The sequence below is a fragment of the Tetrao urogallus genome, assembly GCF_951394365.1.
Source record: "Tetrao urogallus genome assembly, chromosome: 7".
NCBI classification, from domain to species: domain Eukaryota; kingdom Metazoa; phylum Chordata; class Aves; order Galliformes; family Phasianidae; genus Tetrao; species Tetrao urogallus.
Window position 1 is genome coordinate 41,030,936 of NC_136820.1, and position 26,874 is coordinate 41,057,809.

A 26,874-nucleotide genomic window follows, 5' to 3' on the forward strand; every position below is an offset into this window, starting at 1 on the left:
ATAACTGGCTCAATTAGCAGACATGACTTTTATCCGTAACATCTTGCCTGAGAAACCTCTGTAAAGTTCAGTCCTCCTATAGTACCTGGAAAGAATTGTTGGCTCCCAGTATGTGCACATTTCTCAGTAATAGCATCTCTAAATTCTAATAGCAGTACCGTTAATTTTCTGCCCGCTAACATATTGATTGACAGAAGACTACCTCATATTATAAAGGATAAATCAGAGCAGAATTCACATTAAACATGTGTTATTGCAGATGTAGAAGAGACAGAAGTATTTAAATTACTGATGAATAAACATCCCATAAGCCAAACTGCACTTCATATAGTTTTCTATCCAAGTTTAGCCATGAGTCCTTAAGTAATGAATACTTGTATGTAGACATAAGAAATTAGAGAAATTATCCCACTCATTTTAATTCCAGCCAAATTAGTTTCCCACATGACTGAAAAAGTACTTTTGCTTTTTGTTAATACTATTTGATATGCAGCTGGCATACAATCACATAGTCATAGGTAATGTCAATTATGCAGTTTTATTATGTGTCTAATAAATCCAATGGGCATTTTTATGCTGTCCATTGCAGGACATCGGCACAAAGAGCTGAGCATTGGTGGCTTTATACAGTCATCTCTTGCGCTTCTCCTGTTTTCTAAAGTGATGACATCCAAGAAAAAATGTGGGGAAAAAGCCTGTTGCAGCTTATGGAGGGCAAAATAAAAGTATTTCCAAAATGGATGTTCAGACGGCGTAAGAAACTTGGGAAGATGTGATTTTAAACTGCCATCTTCAAGACACAGTCAGATTGCTTAGAAAATACTTAATATAGCACGCTCCACACACAGACGGAGATTCACCTAAACTGATAATAACTCAAGAGTTTTTATCTCTGTGTATCCTCAAGCAAGGCATCAAGAGAGGAGAACACTCCTGAAACAAAATTAAACAATTTTAGATCTAACTTTACAAGGCTGAATGAGATTTCAGATTGTCTTTTGGGGAATCTAATAGAGAACAACACACGTACACACTGCCTTTCTTATATAAAATCCATCAACCACCTCGTGTTTTTACTTACTGTGCTCTTTACAAGAAGTAATAAGAAACTAATATATCACCACACAAAGTGTTTCATTCTGTAAATGGTCTTCCACTGTAAAGGAATTGGGAGTAGGCTGTTAAGGAATGCTGAAGTGTAGTCACTGAGATTTGTCTGCTCAAATGCTTATTTACATTTATGTGGTGAAACTGCACCTAAAGCCTATCATTTTCATCCTGAGAAAGCAGGACAGAGAGCTGCAAGACAAGCTACTGTGCAAAGAAATAATGCCCTAAATGCTGCAAATACTGGCTAAGGCCCATACTGTGATCAATTAAACATGTGCCAGAGCACAGATTCTATATAGAATCATAGAATCATAGAATCATAGAATTGTAGGGGTTGCAAGGGACCTCCAGAGATCATCGAGTCCAACCCCCCTGCCAAAGCAGGTTCCCTACACCAGGTCGCACAGGTAATATATATAATATATAATCCATTATATAATATATAATATATATCACAAGCTGTATTCTATGGATCCATACAAATCACAGTTCCAGATTTGTTGATGACTTTCTGCTTCCAAAGTGATAGACAGAAATTATTTTGACCTCAGAATAAGTGAGAAAGGCCGTATGCAGAGGCACTGCTGGAATGTGTGGAACTGAGTGGCCAGAGCATGGGACATGAACTGTGTTAGGGGCTGAGTCATCACCAGCAAATAATCTCTCATAGCTTCCCCCAAAGCTTTTCAAGGATAGAAATGCTAGGTCAACAAGCAGTTAGAATAGGAAGCGTGGAGATAGGAGGATTTGTTCTGTTACCAACACTCTGAGCCCAGATGCTTCACAATTGGTGTTCCACGAAATATTGTAATGCCCTACATTGATATCATTTAACATACTGGTGTTTCAGAGCTCTTGTATTGAATGAGGATCCCATTTTGAATATTGATAGAGCAGAGATATATATCCTGCTCCAAGAACTAGATAAATTAATAATGAAGGCAGGAAGTAAATCTATTTAGGGCAGATCCTTGCTCTTGGCAGGTCATGATTGGCCTCCAGGGGAAGCACAGGTGCAGGTGTTTTCTGTGTGTGAGTGTGTATCATACCAAGCAGCTTGTTGCTCCACTTCAGAGGAAGCCTCCATGGCTCTGGGTTCACACCTCTCTCTTTTAACTCAAAAAGCAACCAGCCTCCTGCAGCCACCAGCCTTACCCTGAAACACTGACTATCCCAATGTTCCCTGTTTTTCCCTTCTCTTTGATTTTCAGGCAGGAAAAAAGGGAAGGGAAGGGAAGGGAAGGGAAGGGAAGGGAAGGGAAGGGAAGGGAAGGGAAGGGAAGTGTTCTGGTTTCTCATGTCTTCATTTCAGTTCTCTGATGAAAAGCAGAAAACAAAAGGCATAATGTTTAATACCTCTTTTTTCTTTTAAAAAATTAGACTTAATTTGAATATTTCCTTGCCTTCCTGTTTTAAGAAAAATGTTCCAGACAAAAATCCCATTCAGCCAGAAGATTTTTCTCTCAGCACATTCCTCTGCTGCCTTGAAGAAAAGCTTTCCTTCCTGTTCCCATGTGGGCTACTATGGGATATCACAACAAATGCCTTGGATTGAAAACTAGTTATAAAAAGTAAATCGTTAGTAACTGTCCACCTCAGAGGCCAGACTCTCAGGGACCCCAAGCAGTATAGCTGCAGATGGGAACAGTCCCACACTATTTAACCCATTTCTATCCTTCAGTACACAGGCTTTTCTTCTTTTTTTTTTTTTTACCCTTGGGCTGCTCAGTTGGATGCAGTGCTCCAGCTGTTTTACCTGATGGCTATCAAGAGCCCGTGATGCCAGCAAGACCTCACCTGCAATCCTCCTTCTGTAGGAATAAGAACAAAAAGCAAACCAAGGAGGCATTGGCACGTGCTACGAGCCTCTTGCAGATAAATGCAGGCTTGAATTTGTCTGGTGCAATGTAAGGCACCAAAATGAACTCCTGCACCCATAACGAACTCCTGGCACACTGTCATGCCAAAACTGACACAACCATGCCAAAGTTGACACTACCATGCCAAGTTTGCTGCCATGTCTGTTCAGAAACATGAACCACTTGAAAGTATGTAAAGCATCTACATTTAAAATTTCACCACAAATAGAGGAGATGGACTGAGATGGTCATCCCAGTCACTCTGGCACCATTGTGGTCATTTGCATCACAAAGAGCCTTCCCACTTGTCTGTTCAGCCAAAAGTACTTGGGCAATGATGTTACAGCTCTTCACACTCAGTAATTCCTGTCTGGATGGCTGTTTCTCAAATTCATCTGTACAGGTTGGTTTTGACATCAAGAAAGTAAATCCCTATCTGGAAACTGGCTGCTTAAACTAAATGATGCAGCATGGTGGCTGTACAAGCCATAATTTAGGAGGCTGTGAGCCTCTCTCAGTAAGTGCTGTGGCTTAAAGATGTCGTTATTTTTCCCACAAAATTTATCACATTCTTCTTCTCTGTAAAGAAATCCCATTTGCTGTCAATCACCGTCAGCCCAACTGCCTAGGATATCAAGAAGGCAGAAAATCATCTCCTGATGTGCAGGCTCTCTTCCCTCCCTATTTCTCTCCTTTCAAAATAAAACAAGGCTAACGTGTCTGTAAAAATGCAACTGTTTGAATAGCTGCAGATGCCACTTTAGAGAAATCAAATGAGCTTTTTCCAATAAGTTCTGCATTATTACATCAGAGTTGACCCTTGACCTGTCCTTGGTAATTTCATACTCCATAAAAACCAAATGAATTATTTAGGACTGGTTTATAATATCCACATTGTGTTTTTAGAATAACTCTATTAAAGAAACCTCTGACAAATAAAGAAGCTTATGGTAATCAATTAAAATATGAGAATTAAACTAATTCACAAAACATTGCTAACACTGATCTGGCAAACAACTGCTAGCCATCTGTCAAATCCTTCTCGTGTTCAGAAGTTGCATTTTAAAACACAATTATTAATAGTGCTCATTAGCTGCCAAGCAAAAGAGCATGCCACATACTTCTGCTCAGTGATTAGCTAATATTAACACATACCACTCACTTTTCCAAATTTGAACTAAAACTTGCTTTTTGAAAAAGCCAGGACAAGTCTTTCCATTGGGGACCAAAGGGATAGGAGAGACTGTAAAGATGATATCAGCCCAAGGACAACACCCAGCAGGTGCCAACCATTTTCCTTTAGCCCTTCTGCAATAACAGCTCCTCAACATCCCCACTAGACTGCCTATTCCACTGCTGCACTGTCCTTGCTGTTACAAAGGTTTTTAATGTCTAAAGTGAATTCTCCTTGGTGCAATTTAAGTCCATTACTTCTAGTTGTGTTAACGCACATGGAATGCAGTCCATTCCATTCTTCTGTGAAGCAGCTTTTTATGACTTGGAAGACTGCTGTTATGACCCCAGTCGGTCTGCTCTTCTTAAAGCCAAACAATTTGTCCAACATGTATACGGACTGATTTTTAAAAGTGTTGAACTCCTGCCATTCCCATTGCTTTTATTCATGTGATTGAGAGTGAAAGAACCTCAGTATGTGTGATGATCAAGTTGTATTGTCTGATGCACTTTAAATGCTGATAGGTATGAAGGACACAAAAGCTGTTTATGGCTGTATTTGTGTATTCTTGTCTGTACAACAAATGTGTATTTAGAGAACCTATGACCAGCCTTCTAACTGCAACCACAGGGTAGGAGCTGCTTTACAGTAAGAGCAGATTTTAGTGGAAACTTGGCTGCTTTGTATGCCAATCTTTGCTGAGCCATTCAGATGAAATTGTTTTCTCTTGTCCAAAAAATATTGGCTGATGTTTTAATTTGTTTATATGATTACATGACATAGCTACTGTCAAAACTGTGTTTATTTTAATTTTTTAAGTAAGTATTTACCAGTGTTGGAACATACATACTGAAGAAGCTTGAATTCACATCCTTTTCTGTCCCAAAACAGTGGAGAATGATGTTTCTTCCTATAATGGGCTTCTCATATGGAGTAATGGTGATTTTGATTTTGAGTTCCAGTTGGCATCATTTGCAAGGATGTTTTTATCATGAATATGCTACAAAATATGGCATTACTGTCCTGTGTTAGCATTCCAGCATGGCTAGAAATAAATCCCAATACTACCTGCTTTTTGTCTCTCAATTTCCATTGTAAATACAGAATTATTTGTGCCTTTGTAGGCCTTCAGGAAATGGCTCTTTCTTGCCATTGGAGGCTCTTGGTACAATTATAATGCAATCAGTAATGTCTCCTTGTATAGCTTCTCATAAACGTAGACTTATATATTCTGCTTTTCTGGAGAAAAGAGTGTTTGAAATGTCTTGTTTACCTCTCTCCTGACCTTTGAAAAACTTCCTTTGACAAATACAAAGAATGTTTACAGTTATAAGTAAAAATTACAGCTTGAAATTTGGGCCTTTAAATTTGGGCCTTTACATTTTGTTTTGCTTCCTTTTGGGAAAAAAAAAAAAAAAAATCATAGGAGGAAAATAAGAAAAAAAAAAGAAGTCTTAATTTAAAGGTATTTATCTGAGGAACTGTGTGACACTTTTGTGTCCAAAGAAAGATATCCTTTAATTTTATTCATAATATTTCATCCAATTGGCAAAGACTAATAGTGATGCACTTTAAAATATATACAAACTTGTGTAAAGGGTGAATACACAATTCAGTTAATATTGTTCTAAAATGTTAAACAAAGATAACACCAAATTTCACCAATGACAGTAAAGCTAAAGCAGTGTTCTGTAGTGCATATATGGTAATAGGCAATAACATGCAAAAGATGGAAGTACACCATCATTGTGGTATATATCTAGCCAGATTGATTCCCTGTAAACACCTACTTCTAATTATCCTGTCTTCTATCTTCCCCACCTCCACAGGCTCCATAATTCACCTTTGCTGTGTGCATACTGAGGTTTTTCTCCTCCTCCTCCTCCTCCTTCCAGACCCACAATAAATCTTCCATTGTTCAACCAATGGATTGAAATATTAATTTCTAATTTTTATTGTCTGTATTGATTGAAAGATATCTTGTTATTAGAGCCTGCCTGAGTTTGGTTGATGTGAACCCATCCATTGCTGCTCTAGGAGCGCAGTAAATTTTGCTATCTGAGATCTCTGCCACAGAAAGTGAAGGCACAAACAAAGTCTTTGGGGACAGGTGCTAAGCAAAAACAACAAAAGCTTAAGGTGGCTAAAAGGCCCCCCAGAACAGAAAGGAAAATAATTTGATAGGGTTTATAGTCATACTGTAAAACTGGTCTACTTCATGGCTGGTGAAAGATATCCAATAATGGTATGGTACAAAACAGTTTTAAACTGAAAGAGGGGATATTTAGATTAGATGTTTTTGCTAGAGGGTGGTGATGCCCTGGAAGAGGCTGCCCAGAGAAGTAGCGGATGCCCCATCTCTAGAGGTGCTGGAGGCCAGGCTGTGTGGAGCCTCGGGAAGCCTGATCTTGTGGGTGGCAACCATGCACATGGCAGCTCCACAGTTGGAGGCAGACGATCATAAAGGCCTCTTCCAACACAAGCCATTCTATGATTCTATGATAAAATTTTACAGTTTTACTTTTTGATTGATTTTGGTAGATATTAGCAACCTCATTAAGAAACTCCTGTTCTCATTGCTTAATGGATCATCTATCTGTGAGAAATGAGAGTATTTTCTCAGTGGAGGAGCTTTAAGTTCGTGTGTGCCATCCAGTGTCTTGAGAGTCAATGTCTGACATCCACAAGCAGTCAGGCACAGGAGGAGTACACTTCAGTTCATTGCATTTTGATATCCAAGACAAACAGTCACTGCTGATGCTGAAGTTAGGGACTGCTCTGGTCCTAAGTTTATCTGAAGTGTTCTTCTTATCAAAGATTACATAAGTTCTTCTCATTTCAATGACAGAAACTGGTTAAGAAGTTATGGAGAGAATAACAGCCTTAATCCTGATCACAACTCAACAGTCTAACATGCACAGAGACAGCATCTTACAGAGATATTGCATTTCTCAAGGAGCAAAGCCTTAGCAAAAAGTGTCAAAGTATTCACTTAGGAAAATCTTTTGGCTAAAGCATTCATAAATAGCTTCATTCTTTCGGTTCGTGACATCATTACAATCTCTTAATGAAATTGCAATTCAAGGAGGCTAATTTGTGCTCTAATTATATATTAGTCTGGGCTGAAAGGTTTCTGGACAGAAAAAGGTTTTCTTCAGGCAATCTTGTATTCTGCTTATTGTATTTACTTAACAAAGAACAGTCAGTTTTTTCTGTGCTTTCTCATAATAGAGTAGAGTTGTAATATTTCCTAGCTAAGGGCAAACATCTGCAGTAATTTTTTGATGGATTCTGATAACAGTCTTTAACAAGAGCAAGGATTAATTGCAAATGTAGGAATAACCAAGCTGAAAAACTAACGGATGTATTGCTGAAATAGAAAATGTTTAAGAGCTCTTCAGCCAGAAAGCCTTCCAGATCAGTGGCTGCCTGAGAAAAGAACATATTAGACAAAACGTAATTCAATGAAATTCAAAGAAATACTTTCTCAATGACAAAGAAAGTTTCCAATGCAAATAATTTGTCCTGGGTGACTTGACAGAAGACATTCTTAAATTAAAAAAAATTAAATCCTCTTCCCCTCACTAAGACTTTTTAAGCAGATAAATATATTCCAAGACAGGGGAAATACACCTACTATCATCAGCATAAACAAAAAATGCAGATTAAAAAAAAAATACGGTTAAATTGAACGTGAATAAGGATGTCAAACAAGATTCTTGTAGTTTGGACAATAGTTTCCTGTGTCACACCATAAAAAGTTTTTCAAATACAAAATCAACAAATTCTAGAAGAATTAGAATCCATTGTGGTCCCTTGTGCCATCTCTTGTGTCCATTCTCTCTGGCTCAAACTCTGTCAGTCAAGGGAAACAAGAGTGGGTGAGCTTATGGTCTCACTCAGCAGAATTCCTGACTCTCAGAGCTGCCTACCTCCAGCTCCCACCTTCCTGCCCCTTTCCCAACCCTTATTCACACCTCCCACATCCCCGGCTCCTTCCTGGCCAGGGTCTGGTCTGCAGGAAGGCAGCACTTGAGATACATTGCTAGGAAGCACAACCAGAAGCACCACCTAAAAAGTTGAGATCGGCCTGTTTTCCCAGACAACCAGTGACTGGACAAGAGTTTATGGCTTTGTTGCACCGGGGAGATTCAAGTTGGATATTAGGAAAAAATTTTTCTCAGAAAGAGTGGTGAAGTATTGGAACAGGCTGCCCAGGAAGGTGGTGGAGTCACCATCCCTGGAGAGGTTTATGAGAAGGGTAGATGTGGCAGGAAGGGACATGGTCTAGAGCAGTCAGGCATGGATTGATGATCAGACTTTATGATCTTAATGGTCTTTCCAACTTAATGACTCTATGATTATATGCAAAAGTCAGTAGAGATCTGTATTTGGGATTTGCAGTGCCAACTGTAATGAATGTGTTACAATTCCATGGATTTTGGTGGAATTGGGCAAAACAGAAAGGAAATGGACTTACCAAGATGTTTTCAACTGAATAAAAGTGTGGAGCAGATCAGGGTATATTGATGAAATGCTGAATTTATGTCTTTTATTTTGTTTTCTTCTAGAAAAAGTAAGCATACTGTCAACCTTTATAGCACCCTTCAAGTATCTGAGTCCTGGTTCAAGCACCATGGAGGATGAAGACAATTTAAGTAAGCAGCCTCTTTTTTTAATAGGCAAACGAAGTCCAGAAATAAAAGCTCTGTAGTGTTGGGGCAGTTGTGAAAAGAAAGATTTCCAAAGAGCCCTAAGTCCAGTCCTCATGTAAAATGCAAAGATCTCTGATGCTGAGTGCAGACATATTCTCTGGTCTCCAGTAAGGGAGACGTTAACCTCAGCCAACCTTCCCACTTTTCCCTGGGTAGGGATGGTGAAATGTAAGTGGTGTGTCACAGATACAAGGGAAAAGAGTTACAAAAAAGAGATGTTTATACTCAGGGTCACAGGACTGTGGAGCTACTGCCCTTCCCTCACCTCCTCTCTTCTTCCATTTATTATTTTGTTTGCTTGCTTACCCAGTCTACAAAAGCCAAAACTATGCTTGTACTATGTCTTTCCCCCCAGTTTATTCTTCTACAATTACAAAGTACTTTTGCAAAAGTAAATGCTGCAGGTTTTGTAAGATTCTTCTCTCCATCCACCTGAAGAAAGAAAAAAAAAAAAAAAAAAAAAAAAAAAAAAAAAAAAAAAAAGAAACCAAATTCATTTGAGAAAGGGATGACAGGATGATGGGGTTTGTTATGTAGATGTAACCACAAAATTAGCCACAGGGCACTGTGGATACAAAATTAGCTCTGGGGCACTTACACCCAAAAAAAAGCACTGACATTCCTCACACCATGACTGTGGAGCTAGATGGAAGCACTGCTGAGCTGGGAGGAGATGAGAGGTCTTCAAAACACCTGCCAGCCCAGGAATGTGCTGCTAGGGCTGGACAGCCCTCAGTGAGCCCTCCATTTATCATCCAGAAGCAATTATCATGTGTTATCCAGCCCTGCTTATTGAAACATAACTCGAATCATTCACAAATAAATAAATAAAGGGGTTGGAAGCTTTCTGAAGCAAGTGAACAACTCTCTGAGCTTAGTATCACCTACCAGATGGATTCTTTTTCCAGCCAGACACACACTGATATGTTGCCCTATTAAAGGCAGTGGGTGGGAGGAATGTTGTTTTTTTTTTCCCTGCTGTTGCTAATCTGCCACGGTTTGGTCATGATGCAGCACAAAGTGGAATAGCTTTTGAAGGAGCAAAGCCCTCAGATTTCTGCTGCTGAGGATCACTCTGTACTGCTGCTCAGGGAATGGCAGTTTTTTGCATATCTTAGGAAAGGTGAAAAAATCTTGAAAATCCTTCAGAACTGGTCCCAGGGAGGCTACATTTTTAGGAAGAGATATGAGAAGTGCACGCTGGAAACATATTATGCACATGATGAGCTTCTGCAGGCACCTCCTGCGTAATGTTTCCCAAAAGTGCTGCTTAGTTATTTTTAGGTAATGTAGGAAGTTTGTGCAAGCCAAACACTGTAACACCATTTTCTTATTGCTGCTGTAATGCTAAGACTGTTTCGTGCCTGTGCTGGTTATAAAATAGCTCACATGGACGGGGTTTGATATTTTCTGAAAAAACAGCAAATTTCACTGTTTTCAAGAAAACTGTGCCTAGGCCTCTCTTGGATCAAACATTCACTTCTTGTACAATGGTATAGATCCCATTAATTTCTATAGCACGCAGCTACTCCTGTACTAATTAGACATTTCGGTGATTTGCTCTGAAGAAACAGAAACTTATTTTGTGTTAACAATTTAACGAAAGCGTAGGAGAATGCCAGCAAAGTAGAGCAGTGGTTGGGCTATCTTTGCTAACTGTGCATTCTCTGAGAGCATACCTGCCTTTACTGTGCTGTATCAGTAATAAGTATGCAAAGTCCCACTAGCTGAAATGGATTCCAAGTTCTGTTTCACATTACTTTAGACCTGCTTTAATAGGGGAGCCATACCAGGTTAACTGCAAGCGCATTTTCAACTGGTGTTTATTAGCATACAGACAGTACTAATGTGGTTTATGACCCATAAACTAATGCTGGAAAAATGTACTGAAGACTCTAGGCAATTTTGGAATGGCATTTTTGGGTAGGCTATCATCAGTCTCCAGTGCAGTCTTTACACTGACCATGAGAGAAAAGGAACACCCTATATATTGCTAGTGTTTGGCAGCTAAGGGTTTAAAAATTGTAACAGGGTTAGAAATAGGATATGTAGCTCTGCACTCTGTCTTCAACATTTGCTGTTAGTGATACACTGAGAAAAAGGATGCTTAAATGGTGATTGTCCCCTCAGTTTATCTTTTTAGTGCTCAGCAAGGAATTTACTCAGCTAGACTTTGCACCTGAATCATCATATTTCTTGTTCGCCAACAGACCTGTCTAGTCCTCTCCAGAGCCTGCTGATACTTCTGGTCTCAACAACAGCAAAGAGCAGCAGTTCAGTGATTTTTTTGTGTTATAAAAAGTACACCCTTTTGTTGCTTCAAATCTCCTGTCTCCAGGGCTTGGACTGATTGAAACAGTAAATAATCATGCCCTGTTCACTGCCTGCTTTCCTTTCATGATGCTACAGACCTCTGCCTGCCCTGATCTTGAATTGTTCCATCCACACTATGCCACAGCAATGCAGACTACCACCTGACACAGACACTCACAAATTTGGGCTCTGCCTCTGGCAGGAGTGTATGATTCCTGTGGATCTCATTGTGCTGCGGTGCCAAATGAATAGATGTGGTGCACATACCTCTTCTCAGGGCCTGCAGAGAGATGCTGCTGATGATGGTCCCCAGCATATGGATCTCAGAATCAGCAAAATTCATGTGCGGTGACTCCCAGCCTAAGATTCAGTGTTTTGAAGCTTGTTTAGTTTTGAGCCTGTTGGTCAAATCCCTCTTCAGGCAGCATAAGGCCCCAAAGCTTTTGATGGCACATTTGAGATACAGCAAGCTCCATGTCTCTAAAAATGCAGTGAGAAACTCTTCCAGCAACAAAAGCCCCAAGCTATCTCACACCAGCAGACAAAGGAGAATAAGACCCCCTGGTTTTATTTTGAAAACTGTATCTATTGCTTCCATCTGAATCTGAATCTCTCCCATGCTTAAAGCTAAACTAAACATTGGTCCTGATTTGGGCAGACAAGTACTTACATGTGTTCCTGCTCAGAGCTGCCCAAATTGTTGGCTGCACATATTCATTTGTTAACTTGGACAGAGTGCGTGAGAGTATGAGCATAAGCTCAGTCAGGTCATGTGAGTAATTTCCCACATTGTTAAGAGCTGTGCTAGAGGTGTATGAATTTCAGTTACTTCGGTTAATACTTAGGGCAAAGTTCAGTATCTTCATTCTGGAACAGCCAAAGGCAATAGCAAGCATTTCCAAAATTTTTCAGGCCCAAGTTTAACTAAACAAAATCCTGTACTTTTGTGCACTGGTAATGTTTCCCTTCACAGATTGCTGTTGCACGCCAGTAAATCCTAGCAACATTGTTTTAAGCAGCCTGAGCCTTATGGGCTGTTGGGGAGAGCTACAGCTGCAACAACGAGATCAGGGTTGGTTTCTCTTAAGTAGGTTTACCATGCTGACTTCTTTCATGGGGATTTTATGGAATATGTGTGCTTGCATATTAGAGAGGAAGGAGTGAATCCTGCTGTTAGCTACAAGTCTACTACTCTAAAATCAAGAATACAGACCTAGAAATCCCCAGCCTAAAAGTCTCCAACCCTCTATTATGAATTCAGTAAGTGTATGAACATGTCATGTGCTTGCATGAAGAAATAGCCCTACATTGCTTTTGACGTAGTAGCTGCCCTTGTACAAAGGTATGAGGCTCTGGCTCACAGGTTCATACCTATTGCTTCTGATTTAAACATTTTTAATTTCAAGAATGTCAGGAATTACGGAGGTCAGTCTGTTTAACCTCCACAGTTAATGTAATGTAGATGAACAGCAAAAACATATTGCATGTAAGCAGGTCAAACAGGAGCTAGATATTAAAATGCAGAACATGGAAAATGAAAATTAAGTCCTACCTGTATTGTGGAAAATGCACTGGTAGCAACCTTGTGAATGCTAAACATTCATAACAGTAATAACTTCCTGCATCAGAGAAATCAGTTGAATCAAGAATTTTGCTACACTATAGAAACTGCAAAGTCTTTCTTTCAATATCACAGCTTCTCAATAATGTACTGCCCCTTGTGACTCAATCTGAAAGATGCCAGCCAGAGTGAAGATGTCATCTACCACCTCTCCTTCCCCATCCTCCCTAGAAGTTGGCTAGGCAGCAGAATAACCTTCAACAGGAACAATATTATCTCTTCAAATGTAGCGTGGAGTATCGGATGGGTAGTTCTGCAGAGCCCTTATGACCCAGAGACATAGTCAGTGTCATTATTAGTGATGCATTATAGTTCTGAAAAGCTCTTGATGATGCAGACTTTCTAGGTTAACTCTACTGTGCATAATGACCAAAAGGAAAAAAAGAAAACCATGAAAGAACAGTCAGTAAATTGAGGAACAGTGCATAAATAAATGTATTTCACTAACTGCTTTCTTCTTTCCCATTCAATTACTGAAGCCAGTACAAGTCTGCAGTGTCTCCCCTTGTTTGTGATACTGCAGAAATCAATGAATAAAGTTACTGAGCAGATATGACAGTTCATAATTTTTTTTAGAAATATTACACTATAGACTAGAAATTGTTGCAAAAAAAAAAAAAAAAGTAATATTTTTCTTTCTCCTTTTTCTTAACTCTGGTGCCTTACAATTTTATTATTCTCCTACCTTTCATCATAGGAGAGACATATTTGATTATCATTTCTTCCAAATGTAGAGAATGTGTTTGGGGAACTCAAGAGCAAAGATATTACAGGAGATAAGAGCTAACAGAGCTGAAAATGATCCACAGTTTTGCATCTTTGCTGTGTGCATCTTCTGACTTACCCCTTTCCTTTTAGTGCTCTTCATTTCTAAAATAGCTTGTGATTGTTCTATTACATCTGCTTACAGTATTTATCTTATGTAGTTTGGTGTCATTTGCCTGCTTTGTCTGATTTTCACAATAGAATGCCACCATTAGAGAAATAATCTCATGTCTACTACACAGAGGTCTCATAAAAGGCACATTTCAAAGACCTTCTATTTCAAAGATACCTGAAAGTATAAAGTAATTTCACATTGTCCGGCTGCTGTCAGATATCACGCAAGTCCATCAGGCTTACAAGCTTTTTGAAGCTGCCTCTGTTTTCCGTGACATGTTGACTTCTGGCCTGCTGCAGCTTGCACTGAAGTCTATGAAGAAGTCAGCTACATCCCAGTCATTCAGGGTAGGGTCTCTAGATATCCAAGTGGCTGTAAGGACACTTGCATGGATTTCTGCCACTGTGACTAGGCAAAAGCAGATCATAAATACAGACATTTCACTTTCACGCACACCCACCTTTGTGTCCATCTATTTGCGTGCTTGATGTCTTCAAGTTTTAAACTTGAATCACTGCATTTTTTTTCACTACATCAGAGAGAACTGTGGTGGCTGAACACTGCACTAGAGAATTTCATGGACCAAATTCAAGTAATGTTTATTTTATATCCCATATGTTTAGTTAATCAAGTGTTAGTGAGAGTGATTAAGGGACAATGCTTTATGGTACTCTGACTATGAAAGGAAAAAAAAATAGCTGCAAAAGATACTATACAAATTACTAATACAAATAACCCTTGAGCTTTCCTATTCTGTGGTGCATAATCAATACAAATTCTTTTCAACCATGAATACAGTGTGAAGCACGTACTATCTTTCTTTCCACACTTTCTGACTATATCGTAATGTGCTATTTCTGGGTCTGTAAAACCCTGTGGGTAAGAGGAGAGAGGAAGTTTGAAATATAAAAGCAAATCTGCTTCCTTAAAACGAACAAAACAAAATAAAAGCGTGTCTGAGTCAAAATAAAAAATTTAAAAAAATAAAAAAAAAATTTTTAAAAAAATAAAAATCTATTTTGAATGGAATGAAAATGTGAGGAAGTCCCAGTGGAAAATGGCTGGCCAAAGTCACTGCCAAGACAAACAGAGCAAAGTTAAAGTTGGCCTCCTTCCCCTCAGATCACAGCTTCCATAAATAGAGTTGTGAACTCAACAAGAAAAGACCACGTTATCCTTGTGTCTTACTTAACCTGACCTTTTAAATGTCTTATTTCCAGTTAGGCTGGTTTAAAGATGTCAGATTTTATACAGGTGAATGCCAAGTGATGAAGCTTTTCTTTTTCTACTATGTATTTCTTTTTCTTTCTTTCCTCACCTGTCTTCATTCTCTCCCATTAGCTTTACAAAGTAAAAATTAACTAGTCACTGTAGTCACTGAAGACCTTAATTTGTCAGTCCGTGTTCTGCCTCAGCAAAGCACCTCTCACACGTACAGAGCTCAGCAAATAACATCAAGTGAAACATATGCAGGCTGGAAGATTGGCGTGCGCTGAAGGGTTTCCATGAGAGTGAACCAAAAGCCTTAGCCATACAGATGGGATGCCCCATGTGCAGTCACACCAGAATTTTTACTCAGATGCAAGCAGCGAGATGCTCTTTTTGAAACAACTCACATGAGAGCAGCATTATCATTCTGATGAGAAAAAGTATTCTGATGTAAGTGCAACTCATCAGGATATTAAAGGAAGTTTTTAATTAGGATGCTTGGTTTCATATAATTCTCTGCGCGCTCTCATGATGTCAGCACAGCCCAGGACTGGGCTGCAGCACACATACTGCTCCAGCAGAAGCTCCTGGAGGCACAGTCAACTGCTCACCAGTCAAATCCTTGCAGCGAGTTTGCACAAAAGGGTAGAGGCTAACACAGCTATGGCCCTGTAGCAGTTTGGAAGATGATTCTCTGCCCTCTCTTTGAGACCACATAGACCTTCCCTGTGCTTGGGACTAATGCAGCCTGCAAAGGTGGTAAGATCACGTCTGACAGTAACAAAACATGGATAGGGTTCCATAAGCACTGCTAGATGGAATGCAGCAGGCAGGCAGACAGTGCTTCGCTCTGAAAGGGATCAGGTGCATCACTCCAGGGATGGGCTGCTTCAAGGGCTGATTAAGGTCTTGTTTACTTCCCCAATTTGGTATCTGCCACAAGCAAGTCACAGCAGGGCTGGGGGCTGCATCCAAGATGCAATACATTTAAACAAAATCATCAGAAACTACAGAAATGTTATAGGATGATTATTTAAGTATTAGCACATTTTTTGTGTCATTCGAGACATCAGTGAAATGAATCTCTGTTCTCAAGTCATACATCTGCTGTAGCAAAGAGCTCTGCCTTGCAGCACAGGCATTGAACAACTGTAGTTGGGAGCAAAGTGTGATTCACTGGCTCAACAGCAGCAGAGTGCTCCCTCCACAGCTATCATGGTCGTTTCATTCCCTTCCCCCATCACAGTAGTGCTTCCTGGCAGTCTCCCTCTCCCATCACTTTCCTTGACATAGATCATCCTTTACATCAGTAATCACTCCTGTCATGATGCTCTGGCTTCTCATAGTCTGATTCAGATTTACCTACACTTTTTTTTGCAAAATTGTTTGTTGCTGATGTGGGAGCTAAGAGTATCTGCAATTGAACTTGATGGAAAGACCTTCACTTCTTATTAAACCAAAATCTGAGCCCAGACTAAATTCTGGTTTCAAATGCAAGAAAGGCTGGATTTGTGATGTTAGCAACAAAAGAGCCTATGGGTTGAGTACAACTGGTCAAAGTATTGATAGCAAATAAATTATTCAATGCATTTGCCCATTTTTCTATTTGCGAATCATTTGTGAATCATTTCTGATTTCTAATAATGTGTTCATAAGCATTCACCCACATGGATTATGGAAAACAATCTCAGCCTCAGGGAGCTTTGCAAACTATTCACTTTCTACTAGTAATTATCCAGTGTGAATACAGCTTTTTATTTAAGTCACAAGGCATCACTTATATTTCATCTTTGAATGACATAATCTTTTTAAAACAGGAAGCTATAGACTAATAGAAGTAGGATTTAGGGACAAGTAATCATTCAGAATATGCAAAAAATCTATGCTATAACAAGTAAAGCACTTTTTGAGGAGGAAAATGACAACAAAAACAAACAGGAAAAGCAAAGATATCTATCATTAACTTCTTTTTTCTTTTTTGGATATTTTGCCAGCCCCAAACCTGATGTCAGCTGCTCTGATGACAACTGTAATGCGAGATTTGTTCTTTCTTTACTGACAGGTACCAGCAGTGCGGAAGTGAAGGAAAATCGAAACATTGGCAACCTGGAGGATCATCCAATATCGTCCAATGAGAGGCCAAGAGGGGGAACACCTAGTAGTAAGAGAAAAAGGCCCTTAGAGGATGGAAATAATGGCCATTTCTGCAAACTCCAACTCATCTGGAAGAAAGTATCATGGTCAGTGACACCAAAGAATGCTCTGGTCCAGTTGCATGAACTTAAACCTGGTTTACAATACAAAATGGTTTCCCAGACAGGCCCAGTGCACGCTCCAGTCTTTGCTGTTGCAGTGGAAGTAAATGGACTTACGTTTGAAGGCACAGGACCCACAAAAAAGAAAGCCAAAATGCGCGCTGCAGAGCTAGCTCTGAAGTCATTTGTTCAGTTCCCCAATGCCTGCCAAGCTCACTTCGCCATGGGGAACTGCATTAACCCATCCACGGACTTCACTTCTGATCAGGCAGACTTCCCAGATACTCTGTTCAAGGAGTTCGAACCATCCACACACAGTGAGGACTTTTCGGTCTATAACCCAGTTAATAACGAGTTGCTTTCCACCGCTTATCGACATGGGCGCTTACTCTGCCACACGTTGGACTTAATGGGCCACGGTAAGCAGAACAGACACAAGATGGCATGCAAAGCAGAGAGTGAGAAGAACCCAGTGGTGCTGCTAAATGAGCTGCGCTCAGGCCTGCGGTACGTCTGCCTGTCGGAGACCGTGGAGAAGCAGCACATCAAGAGTTTTGTGATGGCAGTGCGAGTAGACGGGAGAACATTTGAAGGCTCAGGACGCAGCAAGAAGCTGGCTAAGGGCCAAGCAGCACAGGCCGCACTGCAGGCTCTCTTTAACATTCGGCTGCCCAGCCACATTCCCAGCAGGAGTAAATGTCACCATTTGCCACAGGTGAGAGCTCCTGTGTAGCCACCACCATGTTGGAAGAGCTCATTCAATTAGTGCGATCAGTATTGCTATAGCTGTTATTGTTCTATCAGATGGCTCCTCTGACATTATAGCAAAAGCTGTGCAATGAAATAGCTATTTTCTCATAGAAACAGCTATCTGACAAAAGCAAAAGCTTAAAAATCGTATCCCAAAATCATTGGGCAGAATTTGCCGGCCCTTTCCATGCAAGGCATACATGAGAGGGCAGAAAGCAGGGTGAAATGTCGATGTTCCCATTTGCTAGAGAATGATAACATTGATACACGCAGAAAAAGCAAGTCATTTTGCAATGCTGACTCTTTCTTGACAGATAGAAGTGCCTGTAAAAGGGATATCCCATGTCTTCCTTTTACAGTTAATTTTTGCTGAGGACAGCACCATCCAGAGGAAAGAGCAATGACAGGATACGTGTCTTTGTTAGAACAAATTTTGCAATTCTAGAATAGAATTTCTGCCTCTAGAAAAGTTAAGAATTTTTGTTTAGTATAGGCTTACTTTTTGTTTTGCATTCTTTTTTTTCTTTTTCTAAATAAGCCTCTAAAATATAGGGAATAGTGAAAGCTCGGAAGTTTTCCTGGGATAAATGTAGAGATTACAGTTATATTCATACAGAAAATACAGACCTGAGGTACATACTTTGCACATAAAAATTTCATAGTTGGTCCTATGCCAAAGGCTATCTTAGTATTACACAGACTTCTGACAATTTTCTAGGTTCAAAGGAAGCCAGGATTTACAGACACTGAGAAGCATTACATGGGCTCATGTAATTTCTTGGTTTGTTTCTACTCTCATAAAAGGTTTGATCCACCAGCACCAGTAGGTGATCTACCACCACAAAGCTCCCTTTCTGAAGGGAGTTGTTAATGTCCAGGATTTATTGCAAAGCACTAGGAGCTCTAAGAATTATTCTGCTGCTGGCTTGCTGTGAAACCCTAGGCAAGTCATTTAAATCCAATATTCCTGTAATAAAAAATGGGCATATTATATGAAAGAATACTTTAAGATCTTTAAGTAGTGTGTAAATGCAAATAGGTAGTAGCTATTCCCATTAACATTAGTAAAGATGTTCATTAACAAGACTGTGTTGTATAGGATCTGAATCCTTTCTGTGACATGATTGCCTGTGGGATCCAGGAATTTTATCTGGTAACCCAGAATTTTTTTCTTATGTTTCAAAAAATGAAATATGAGAAATGTGAGAAATTTTAAATACATCATGATCATTAACCTCTTTCCCTTTAATTCTGGTTTATAAACTCCATGTGCGAGTGGGATACTAACACAATTGAATAATAGCAGTCATCTTCACAGAGTGCTGTGGCCAACCTGTTAGTTCCATCCACACAGAGCTCCTCTGAAATATGGGTGAGATTTATGATAAATCCATGTTGTCTCCTGGCTTAATTAGTTCTGGTAAAAAAGCTGTTTATCTTGACCAGTTTGCCTGTCCTTCCCCTTGCAAAACTAACAGTCGAATACATAGAGGAGTCTGTATTTGCATCCTATTGTCTGCTTTGCTGACCCCAGTGAACTTGGGTTGGGTTGGGTGGTTTAGCAGGCCGATACCATGCATTCATTAACAGATGCTTCACCATATTCTAAAACTACACTGCAAGTAACACAATCTCTCTATGTCCTGGTTCCCTGGCTTCAAAATCACGTTCCATGAAGATGGATTGTTCCATCCAACCATGTCCCAAATTGTTCATGACAGTACATGACAGATCTTCAGTTATTCTTTTTATGGCTTTTTTTTCCTTTTTGTAGATTTGTTAGTGAAAAGGTGTAATTGAACTAACTTCATCATTATTTTTGAGTTTGTTGTGTGCTATACAACTAAAAGATTAGTCAGACACCTTTAATGTCAGCATTCAGGATATTAATTGAGAGAGAAGCCTTAACACTGATTTTTGCTGACTTCTTTACTAATTGCTTTCACAAGTAGTCATAGAGGCCATGACACACAACCCGAGTTTGCGTTACTCACTTATGTCACAACCCAGCTTCCAGTGACACTAACAAATGTGTTTCCTATGACTTCAGCTGGGCTGAAGCTGGAGCATTAAATCCAGAAGCACGTTTTCTTGTTCTGGCTCTGTTATCTCATGTAGTGACTCTTTGGTCACTGCTTCAGTTGGCCCATCTAGCTGCTTTTGCCAGTCAAAGTGGTGGTTACCATATCAAAAAGAATGTTATTCTTGTTAAGCTGTGGTCAGAACCAGCTGCCTTGAAACTTGTTTCATAACCTTCCTCTCTCTCAGATCTTCCATGAGCCATATTTTCAAGGACACTTTTCAAGTCATGTTTTCAAAGCTCTACTTACTTTTCATTTAGTAGGTTCAGCTTGGTTTGTGTCCAAATCTATTTAAAAGCAAGAGAGTAATATGAAACTCAAACAGCTTAGAGTTTTAAATATTAGAGGGGGTTAATTTCTTCACAGAATAAGGAGTAACTACTCAGACAACACTCTTTTTGCATGCTTCATTTTATTAGGATATCAAATAGCTAACTAATTAATAGTAGGGAAAGGCAAATTTCACCCATATTTTTGAATATTTTGTAGAATACAGGACTGTGTTCAACTCCAAAGAATATTCTGCCCTTGCGTGTCTCTGTTCCTGATACCATTGCTGTCATCAGCGGCTTTCGGAGGCCAGAATATGCTCTTTCCTCATTTCTCCCTTACTGAAAACAGGAAAAGCCAGTGATCTCACAATACTGGTTGTCCACCAGTGTTCAATTTATAGATTTGACTTTGTCCAAGGAAGTGTCAAAAATTTTACATGTTCTTATCAGCTGGACTTGTGACCATTGACATTTGTGCCTGGCTCATCATGGCTGCTGGGAACATGGTGTTCCTCAGCCTGGCCCTCAGGCATGCTCTCAGCCTGACAACCACTTTCCCTGCTGAGCAAGGGAGATTCAGTGCAAGATGTCAAAAAAGGCACCATATCCTCTACTCTGTCCTAATAGGCACTGGTTACACAAGAGGCTTCCTGAACTGCTGGGAAATGTAGAGCATAGACATAAATTCCTGCCACGCTGATCTCTTCTAATTCACACAAAACAAAGAAATGCAAGCACAGCAAAGATAGAAATAGATTAATTCCCTTAGGCAGCTGCAGTCCAACTTGCTTGTTCAGCTGTCACTTCTGCCCCTCACCTGCCAATGCCGAAAATCCAAGTGAGATTTTGAAAATTTTACATGATTATTGTTGGGAGTAGATGATCTTATTGGTCCCTTCCAACCTAACTGATTCTATTATTCTGTGTTTTCTTAACAGAGCAATGCTGCACATCTGAGTTTCTTTCCTGTCATTGTTCCACTGTGTGTTTGAGCTGACTGCAAAATTATGCCCTCTTCCGCCCCCCCCAGAAAAATCATGCTTTACACCAGGAAAAAAATATTATCTCAAAATTTAAATCCGAAATAATCTAGCTTGTGACTTGTCTGCAGCTCTCAATAGGGCTTTGATTCACTTCTGTGATTCTCATACACGTGCAATGACAGCTGAGGTTGCAAGCTCTTGAACATATATATGGTGAATAGGAGGTAGCTGAGATAAACCAGCTAAAGTGATGAGAAGATTTGCCCATCAATCTGCCAGCTAGTGTTCTTTCACAAACCAGATGTGTCTTATCTGTGCTATGCTGCTGAAGTGCAAGATAAATACTATTGATGGTGTGGGGCTGGGCATACCACGTTGATCTGAGTAGCCAAGAAAGAAGCCTGGAGAGCTGCTAAACTAATGAATAATGGCAGAGATAAAGTGAATCAGGAGAATGGAAATTGCAGTGCATCACTGTGCGCCATTTCCAAGTCACTAAATAATTGCTCCTTGTTTCCTAGAATACTTGGTCTGAACTCATACTGTCCATCAAATAATGTGCAGTTTCTTCAATTATCAGCTTTTATGGAAGTCTGACAATTATTTCTCTCCACATTGGTAACTAATATTCTTGCAATCCAAAGTGGGAGATGACACTGAGGAGCGCTGACCCAGCCAGCCTTAATGAGGCTGCACTGGTATATGGCTGCTCACACACTCCCGGACTTTCTGAGTGCAATATGCTCGTTTCAGGAGATCAAGGTGACCCCCAACTGCATCTGACCAATTTACAGATTGTTTTTCTAATCTTGTAGTCCTTCCAATCTATCTCACTCAGTCTAAATAGCATTCTTACTGCTGTACAGCAGAACCCTTAATTAATATTGCCATTTAAAAAATCTGTAATAGAGGGGTGCTTGGATTTCAAATGGATCTAAATTAAAAGCAAATAAGTGTGAAAATCGCATTCACTCTGCTTTGAAATTGCTTAACGCTGCTGTCGCTGGTTCATATCCAGAGCCTCCAGAGCAGTAGCTGTCTGTTTATTTAAATGAAACCTCACTTTGTTTTCTGTGTATGTCACCAAAAAGAAGCAGGCTGGTTATTTTTTCTGCTGCAAATAAAGCTAACCAGCCAATTCCAGTTAAATCCCTTATAATTCCAAAGTGTCATTTACAGACTAGAACTACCTGAGTTATCCACACTGCACTGATTCCTTACCCTGTGCAGGTCAAGGATTCCTGCCAGCTGACTTCAGCATCACCCTGAAGAACAATGGCATGGGAAGAACAAGCACCATGTCAGGGAAAGCCCTGTATGTCCTATGCCTCTCATCTACTTCCTCCAAAAGCCTGTTTCTCTGGGTTGTAAAGCACTCCATTTCCATTCAGTATCAATTATTCCTGCCTCCTTCACTCTATTTCACTAACTATCCTCATTTGCCAACTTTCTTGCAAGCATGCCCTGTCACCTGTGTTGCAATTAAGCCAGGGCTGAGGCTGGCAGTGATAGATTTCACTCTGGTGCGAATACGGACAGCATGGAGCTGGCACTGAGTTTTGAGAAGCTGTTCTAGTGTGTTTATACAAAGAGCTTTGTCTCATCAAGTGACCAGGTACCTTTTTATAGCCGTCTGTCTTGCACACAAAGAGAAGCAGCTGATAGGTATGTGTGTAGCTCTTAGACACAAGAAAGGGAAATGCTTGGGACCAAATAAATGCCTCTGCAGTACAAACAGTGTTTGATTTTCAGCCATCTATTTCTGACTCTGTAGGTGAGGGAGAAAATGGGCAGAGCAATGGGCAGTCAAGACACTTACAGGATTACAGTTTCTTAAGGAACAAAAATAGCAAAAGAATCACTTTAGAGGCAAAACATTAGTACACTGGACACTGCTGTAATTCTCCTGGCTGCTAATAAGATTGCAATCACTTCCAGGCTCACAGCTGATCACTTCCTACCCCTCAAAGAAGTCCAACATAAAAGGTGATTATTGCCCCAGAGACATTACAACTGGAATCTTACATGAAGAAATTACCATGTTTTAATGTATATAATCCTTGTAAGACCAAAAAGAGATGCAGAAGGGCTACCTACATGGAATCAGAAGAAACAAGTTAATAAGGCAGAAAGGTCTCTGATCTCTTGCTCTTAGAGTATCATCACATAAGCATAGCCACATTAAGGAGTTGCAGATGAAGTACTGTCATCACTGCAAAGTAACAAATCATTTTGCATCAGCTACACTCTGGCTAGCTGTTGCAGGAGTGTCTGGCAGTGTATGCATCTCTACTCATACACCACCAAAGGCATCAGGGCCTGTCTTTGGGCACATCTGGGAGGCTGTTTGACAGCATGTGAGTGTGAGAACACCTCGCTCCATAAGGACATCCATGTCCCACCCCACATTCCCCACTCCAGCCTTCCACCATCCCGATGGAGAGCAGCATACGCCGTGCCAGGGTTGTCCAGGACAGGCTCAGTTGTGGCAACATGTATATTTCCCACCTCATCTCATCATCTGCTCCTCAGTTCCCTGCAAACCCGTTCCCCCCTGCCCACAAATAACTGCAGCAGGACCCCAAAAGGACTCTTCTATACTTGTCCTTAAGTAAAAGTGTAGTGATTGCCTAACTACAAATAGATAGAGCTGTAATAATGGTGATAATTGGTGAATGAATGGCTGGTTCCATTTATAGAAGTGAAAAAAAATAATTTTAATATCTTCAAGGAAAAAATCTTTGAAGCGTAAAGGCATTTTTCTCAGGTGTATGAACTCTGCTGGCTGCCACTGTTTGCCACACTGACCCAGCCTTGTCTTGTGGTGACTGGTGGCACAGATCTGATTTGTGAAGAATTATTGTGACATGTTATGGAGAGGGAGTTTGTGCGCAGCTCTGGCGTCGCGCAGAGCTGGTTTTACATGAAAGCTGAATCCCAGCCTGGTGTCATCCACACATAAAACTTCCCTCTCAAGCAGGCACTCTCACAGCTGGCAGAGCCGCCTTTGTTGCTTTCTGGCTTTGTCAGGGAGCTAGGGACACTTCAAAAGGCTCCCGGCAAGCTGGACCTCGTTAAAGCTCCTGCTTCGTCCTGCGTCCTGACATTGTTTATGGTGCTTCATTATTATCTACTTAATACAAGCCATGATCATTCTGCTCCACTAAATGGAGCTGTAATACAAGCGCCCGGAGTGGATTTTTCTTTGGTCAACTTCCATGCAAAGCCCTCTCAGTCTGAGCTGGAGTGTTACATTCACGCCAAAACCCCGTTCTTTCTCTATTTTTATCTGTAGTCACATCTAGGAAGCCTTAATTATTCACGCAGCTCTCTCCTTCCATGAGCAGAGGATGAGGAGCGAGCTGCTCCCACCCATTTGACGATGCCTACCTCCCTCTTGTGGTGCCTGGGCCAGCTGCGTTAGGCTTAATTTTAGCATTGGTGAGAAACAGTGGAATGCAACAGACTTTGAGCTTGATATAATAGATACAAAATATTCTTTATATGTTCAGACATTCATAAAACCAAAAAAAGCTAGAGAACTTGCTGAATATCCTTTGCTGTTCCTTTAGTACTGTATGTAAACAAAAATGGTTTTAAGTCTCTGATGGGAGTAAAATTTATCCGAGAAAATTTTAGGTTTTTTCACATGCAGCATATGTAATGTGAACTTCTGTTAATATACAACATTTTTAATGAACTCCTGAGAAACATAAATGAGAGGAGTAGGTAAATTAACTGTCTGCTTTCACCACAAAGTTGTATCCAATGAAAACAATCGATGTGCTCTATGTATTGTGATACCCACTGGCTTCTTAGGCAGAATTCTAAGAAACATAAAATAGGAATGTAGCTGTAAACCTTTCCTCCTTCACTTCAAATACTTCAATATTGCCTTCAGACAAATCATGTTACTTTTTCATTCTTCCCAGTTTTCCAGTCAGTAACTCAGAGTTTATTTTCCAGTTTTCCTTTTTGTCTTCTACACTCAAGAAGACATTTGATATGAAAGAATCTAGCTATGATTGTTCTTAACCTACATGTCATCATATCTACTGCAGGCATGAGTCATGTAATCAGGCAATGGTACTTTAAAATCAGGGCCACACAGAGATGTCACCCACGTGAACCCATGCTACCCAAGCCACACTGATTTGCTTTATGAATGCCTTGGTTGAGGATTTTATTCTTTACCTAGTTCACCTCTAAAACTAAAGGTCAAAAGAGAACATTCCCAAACAAACAAACTGAAATGAGCAAAATGAATGTGTTTTTCAGTTTGTTCAGAGAAGTAGCCTTAAAATCCCATGATTTCTAGGTTCTTGTGCTATTTCATTGCAGAATTCCTGGTTTTCACAGATAATTTTTTGTGAACTGGACACTATTTCTTACAGAAATAATTACAACTCCTTTCCCTCCTATGTGGGTCATTGCTTTATTAGGTTAAACACAATGAGTAATGCGAGTCTCCAGGGTCCAGCAGGGAGAGTGAAGTCAGCAACACCAGTTTCATTTCTTGTTTGATAATTAGTTTTTATCCAAACCAACTCTGCCCCATACTTTTATGGAATAATCCTCTCAGGGATATTAGAGAATAAACTCATTACTCCTGGATCAGCCCCCTCTTTTTCTTTCACTGTCTGTGATGCACACAGAAAAGTCAGTCTAACCCTCTGTGCCTAATGACCCATGTACACTCATAATATGGAACAATAGTTCATAATGGCACAATTAAACTTTTAGGGTTGGCTGTCCTGGTTATTGCAGAGAAGTGCAGAAATAGAACATTCCTGTTTAAAGCTGATTGGGCTACACATAAACCCTCTGCAAACTGAGTCAGTGGCCATCAACACATAACAGCAAAAAAAAAAAAAAAAAAAAAGCAAGATACAAAATAAAAGGAAGCAATGGTTGACAACAGAGCAGTCAAAAAGTCAATTTCCTTGAAGACTTGTACACACGGCAGCAATGAAGGGGCAGATAGTTGACTGACATGCACCAGAAGACAGAAATCAGAGCCTCACTGGAGTTTGTGTTCTTGTGTATCAGTAATCCAAATGAAAATGGGAAATGATCACATAGCCGTTAGAACTGTCCCCCGAGCCAGAAATTGGCCGTTGTACCACTTGGAACAGCAGCATGATTCACCCTAGACATTTTCTCATAATAGTGCTAATAGAGACTCATAATATGATAAGATGGAGAGAAGAGGAATGGTTCATGAGTGTCACCATTCTGGAGAACACCCTCACAGCTGCTAAGGGCAGTTATCAGCTAACATGTCAAAAAAAAAAAAAAAAAAGAAAAAAAAAGTCCCTGGCACGCACGTAATTATGGATCATATGGCTCACTGAGCCAGAAGCTCAACCCAAGAGTTCTGCTTTTCCCAGACAGGACTGGCAACGCATTAGAAGACTGTCATATTTTGCTGCCTTTTGAATGGATGTTCTCCCTCAGCTTAAAGCCACTCAGCATCTTTTTCTTCAGTGCACAGGGGGAGTGAACATTGTATTATTAGTGTAGGCTAATGGCTATGACTTTCTGCTATTGGCTTTTGGTAATAGCTCTGCTCTCCTGGAGCGTGTCTTTGGTGCTGGATCACTTGGGGAAATCACTGTAAGGGTTCATCATAGCACAGCAATCATAATATAG

At 40.1% G+C, this 26,874-nt stretch overlaps 1 protein-coding gene across 1 annotated transcript in view; it reads left to right on the forward strand.

Annotated features, from left to right (window-relative positions):
• Positions 1–26,874, forward strand: part of ADARB2 (adenosine deaminase RNA specific B2 (inactive)) — a gene marked incomplete at both ends in the record, with an annotated part of 289,606 nt that overhangs the window by 181,140 nt on the left and 81,592 nt on the right. The window contains 2 exons of the mRNA XM_079538144.1: positions 8,715–8,801; positions 16,944–17,851. Of these exons, the coding sequence (XP_079394270.1) occupies positions 8,715–8,801; positions 16,944–17,851 (995 nt within the window). The remainder of the gene's footprint in view (positions 1–8,714; positions 8,802–16,943; positions 17,852–26,874) is intronic.